The following is a 5,108-nucleotide window of genomic DNA, read 5'->3' on the forward strand; positions in this document are numbered from 1 at the left end:
CCACGCCTGCCGTTTAGGCTACTGCACCTCCCAACCCCACTGCCGTCGCTGCCACTGCTGCTGTGTTGCTAATTCCCGCCGCCGCCGTGCCTGCCGTTTAGGCTACTGCACCTCCCAGCCCCAACGCCGTCGCTGCCGCTGTTGCTGTGTTGCTATTTCCCGCCGCCGCCACGCCTGCCGTTTAGGCTACTGCACCTCCCAACCCCACTGCCGTCGCTGCCACTGCTGCTGCGTTGCTATTTCCCGCCGCTGCCGCGCCTGCTGGACTTGCATTTCTGGACTGGCGAGAATTTTGAAAATTTTGTTTCACCGAAATGGCATCCCTGGATCACACTTGCGATTTATTGTATGTGCTGCTACTACTACTACTACTACTACTTGTATGTATATAGTAGTACTGGTACTACCCTTTAGTATAATAGTAGTAGGTATATAGTCAGAGAAAGAAAAATGACTTCCATGCCAGAGTTGAACTGGCAGCCACAGCAATACCAAAATAGTGTTTGTATGTTCTCTGTGGCTACATCACTTGGAAGAGAGTGAAAAGAGAAAAGATTGGATGGCCAATTGGATGTGGCCCATTTTTGTAAAATAAAGGCCCTCCCTAATGCACCTCCCAGCCCCAACGCCGTCGCTGCCGCTGCTACTCCGTTGCTAATTCCCACCGCCGCCGTGCCTGCTGTTGAGAGTAATGGCCCTCCCAGCCCCACCTTCGTCGCTGCCACTGCTGCTGGGTTGCTAATTCCCGCCGCCGCCGCGCCTGCCGTTTAGGCTACTGCACCTCCCAGCCCCAACACTGTCGCTGCCGCTGCTGCTGCGTTGCTATTTCCTGCCACCGCCGTGCCTGCCATTTAGGCTACTGCACCTCCCAGCCCCAACGCAGTCGCTGCCGCTGCTACTCCGTTGCTAATTCCCCCAGCCGCCACGCCTGCCATTTAGGCTACTGCACCCCACCAGCATGCCTGCCGTTAAGGCTACTGCACCTTCCAATCCCACCTTCACGCCGCCACTGCTGCTGCGTTGCTAATTCCCGCCGCCGCCGCGCCTGCCGTTTAGGCTACTGCACCTCCAACCCCACCGCCGTCGCTGCCACTGCTGCTGCGTTGCTAATTCCCACCGCCGCCACGCCTGCCGTTTAGGCTACTGCACCTCCCAGCCCCACTGCCGTCGCTGCCACTGCTGCTGTGTTGCTAATTCCCGACGCCGCCACGCCTGCCGTTTAGGCTACTGCACCTCCCAACCCCACTGCCGTCGCTGCCACTGCTGCTGTGTTGCTAATTCCCGCCGCCGCCGTGCCTGCCATTTAGGCTACTGCACCTCCCAGCCCCAACGCCGTCGCTGCTGCTGCTGCTGCATTGCTATTTCCTGCCACCGCCGCGCCTGCCATTTAGGCTACTGCACCTCCCAGCCCCACCTTCGTCGCGGCCGCTGCTACTCCTTTGCTAAATCCTGCCGCCGCCGCGCCTGCTGCTGCGTTGCTAATTCCCCCCGCCGCCGCGCCTGCCGTTTAGGCTACTGCACCTCCCAGCCCCACTGCCGTCGCTGCCACTGCTGCTGCGTTGCTAATTCCCACCGCCGCCACGCCTGCCGTTTAGGCTACTGCACCTCCCAACCCCACTGCCGTCGCTGCCACTGCTGCTGCGTTGCTAATTCCCACGCCGCCACGCCTGCCGTTTAGGCTACTGCACCTCCCAACCCCACTGCCGTCGCTGCCACTGCTGCTGTGTTGCTAATTCCCGGCGCCGCCGTGCCTGCCGTTTAGGCTACTGCACCTTCCAACCCCACCTTCATCGCTGCCACTGCTGCTGCGTTGCTAATTACCGCCGCCGCCGTGCCTGCCGTTTAGGCTACTGCACCGCCAACCCCACCATGGAATGCATTGTTCCATCATGGAATACCATGCGCAATATGACCTGGTCATGTTTCGCATATTTATGAGCAGGTACATGACCACCTTTATGACCTCATGGGGTCATAAAGTGCAGCCATGACTGAATACGGTCATATTGCGGTCCCATGACCTGTCATAAATCCAATCATAAATCCCATCATGACCACGCATTTCATGACCCCAACCAGTCATATCCTGCACTTGCTTATGCAAACTATGAACTGATCCATGACCGGATCCATGACTTAATGACAAATTATGACCGGATCCATGACCACATACATGACCAAATCCATGACTTAATGACAAACTATGACCGGATCCATGACCACATACATGACCAAATCCATGACTGGAAAACCCGTCCATGACCAAGTCATTCCCCGAGTGATGGCGCTTGTCGCCATGAAGCTGGACGGTCATTCCACCTTCGAGGCGACGTTCGAAAGCGCATACCTGCAGGTAGACGCGTTCACAGCGCTATCTGCGGGCGCCGAGCAATCTCCTGAGGCAGCGACCACAGCGGCAGTACTGGTGGAGGCTGAGGAGCAGGAGGGCTACACGGTGACCAACGCCGTGCAGAGCTACACGCTGCGAGGGGAAGAACTCAGCGGCCTGGACTGCAGCGTGTACAACCTAGCCTCCAACTACGAGGTCCGACGTGTGCCGCCAGCTCAGCACCCGCACCGAGAGCGATTGGGTCTACAGATCCCGGTGGCAGTTCGACGCCGCAAGCGCACTACCCCTGCCACACCCATAACCGCCCCTGTGCCTGCCCCTGTGCCTCTGCTGACTGCAGCCCCGGCCCCTCCTCCTGAGCCACCTGCTCCTACAGCTGCAGTGACACTCAACCAGCCAACGTCTCAGACAGCCACGGAGCTGCCCCGCCTGGTAGCCTTCCACAGCACGCATCCGCTGTACAGAACACATGTCCACATCCGCCTGCCGCGGCCACGATATGTACAGCTTGGAGGCTCTCTTCCCCGCCGGCCCCGCCCTGGCACCTCTGCTGCGGGCATGGCGCAGTACTACACGTTTGTCCTGGGTACTTTCAAAGCTCACCGGGGTCAGCCCATCCCCCCCGGGCTGAGTGTAAAGGAAGCCTACGACACCTGGTGGGCAGAGCTGGGCACTACCGAGGCAGGTCGCTCATACCAAGCGTACGTAACGGTGCTGCTGGACAACATCGAAGAGGACCACGCAGGGAAAGCCCGCCATCAGGCGGAGTACAACCAGCGGCGCCGCCAGCAGTGTGCGGCAGCGGCAGCGGCCGCGCTGCCTGAAGGTGACAGCACGAGCGCTTCGGATGGAGATACTGATGACGGCATCCGCGGGCATCTCAGGCCTGACCCTGAAACACAGCCGCCCGCTGAGGACCAGCTGGAGCACTTCGTGTACATCCCAGGTCAGGAGTATCCAACGGCTGGCACAGACCTCGCCGCCGTCGCTCTTACGGACCTGTTTGACTGCACCAACGCTGCTGGCGCATATGCCTACGATGCAGCACGGTGATGCCGAGCCCCGGCCCTAGTGGACGGCCATGGTGCACGCAGCGATCATTTCAGCCGTCGGATCACGCCAGCGGACCTGCCCCTCCTGACTGAAGCGAGCAAGCGTCTGAAGCGGTATCTAAATTGCAGCAGCAGCCGGCACTGTTGAGGCAGATGGGGGCGCCCACACGGGACTGACGGCCACACCTGAGATGGACACCCCTCATGTCGAGCTGCACCGCCCCACCAGCGGACCCCTGGTCGCCATCGTGCGCATGCCTGGCACTCCTGAGCGGACTGAACAGGCTCGCATGCCCATCTACGTGCACCTCCCCCAGCCGCCCAGCATCGACGACACCATCGAGCTGTTCACGCTCGCCCCCCACCAGGCCGTGCCCTTCATGCTCATGGCTCGGTACTTCGATCGCCGCGAGGAGCCGAACCCTGGCGACCCGCCACAGATGCTTGTGGAGGGCAAGCCCGGTACCGGAAAGAGCCAGTTCGTACAAGCGCTCCTTTGGTACACCTTCCAGCATGGCTGCCCGCACTGGGCGGCCACCTGCGCCTACTCATGGGCTGCTGCAACTGCATTCAACACGCCGGTGCACCGCAGCCTCTCTACCCACGCCATGTTTGCCCTGTCTGCTGGCAGCAACCGAGCAGAAAGCGTCCGGAAAGGCAGCACAGCCAGCCTACAGGTGCATCGCAATGTCGGCGATGGTGCGCTCATAATCGACGAGATCGGCATGAACAGCCTGGACCACCTGGGTGTGTGCAACCAGTCTTGCACTCGTCACCTCTTGCCGCCGTCGCATCCCTACCAAAATGAAACCGCTTTAAGAGCGCTCTCAACGCAATCTTAAGCCATATAAAGCACAAGTAGATGCCGCTGTTAAGAGCGTTCTGAGAACGCTCTTATCTGCCATGTTTTAAGATTGTGCCTTCTCAAGCGTTCTTAAGCGATCTCAAGAGAGCGCTCTTTGCAGGGAATCTTAAGCGTTCTCAGCGATCTTACCCGTTCTCAAGGACATTCTCAAACCATTTTCTCACGCATTCTTAAGCAATCTTTCACCACTCTTAAGCGTTCTTACACCGTTCTCTCACCAATCTTAAGCGTTCTTAAAGCGTTCTCAAGCGTTCTTACACCGTTCTCTCACCATTCTTAAGCGTTCTTACAGTGTTCTCAAGCATTCTTACAGCGTTCTCTCACCATTCTTAAGCGTTCTTACAGCGTTCTCAAGCGTTCTTACAGCGTTCTCTCACCATTCTTAAGCGTTCTTACAGCGTTCTTACACCGTTCTCTCACCATTCTTAAGCGTTCTTACAGCATTCTCAAGCATTCTTACAGCGTTCTTATAGCGTTCTCACAGCATTCTCAAGTGTTCTTACAACATTCTCAAGCGTTCTCACAGCATTCTCAAGTATTCTTGCAGCGTTCTCAAGCGTTGTTACAGTGTTCTCAAGCATTCCGTCCCCCAGCATTCTTAAACCGTTCTTAAGGGCGCCTTCGAACAGAGGTATGCCCAACAAAAACCTAGGGCCACCATCTCGCTAGAGCCCGATTCTCACAGCAGACCACTTTCCCATTCGGGCAGACACACATATGAGGACCAGGTCCACCATGCCAGCACTTATACCTACAACATATCTACAATCACACGCTCGATCCATGCTGGAACTGCATATGGTACTGCAGCATACCAAATGAATGAGTGTTATGATGGATC

General features: G+C 57.7%; 2 protein-coding genes across 2 annotated transcripts in view; both read left to right on the forward strand.

Moving 5' to 3' along the window:
- VOLCADRAFT_99204 (uncharacterized protein) overlaps window positions 1-1,991 on the forward strand; it is a gene marked incomplete at both ends in the record, with an annotated part of 2,861 nt that extends 870 nt beyond the window's left edge. The window contains one exon of the mRNA XM_002957951.1: window positions 1,847-1,991. Coding sequence (XP_002957997.1) covers window positions 1,847-1,991 — 145 coding nt within the window. The remainder of the gene's footprint in view (window positions 1-1,846) is intronic.
- A 212-nt stretch (window positions 1,992-2,203) lies between these two features.
- VOLCADRAFT_99205 (uncharacterized protein) lies at window positions 2,204-4,244 on the forward strand (the record flags this gene model as incomplete). The annotated part of the gene is made up of 2 exons (XM_002957952.1): window positions 2,204-3,399; window positions 3,632-4,244. The coding sequence occupies 2 exons, from the start codon at window positions 2,204-2,206 to the stop codon at window positions 4,242-4,244; spliced, it is 1,809 nt and encodes a 602-aa protein (XP_002957998.1).
- Between the last annotated feature and the right edge of the window lie 864 nt (window positions 4,245-5,108).

Source organism: Volvox carteri, assembly GCF_000143455.1.
Source record: "Volvox carteri f. nagariensis unplaced genomic scaffold VOLCAscaffold_83, whole genome shotgun sequence".
NCBI classification, from domain to species: Eukaryota; Viridiplantae; Chlorophyta; class Chlorophyceae; order Chlamydomonadales; family Volvocaceae; genus Volvox; species Volvox carteri.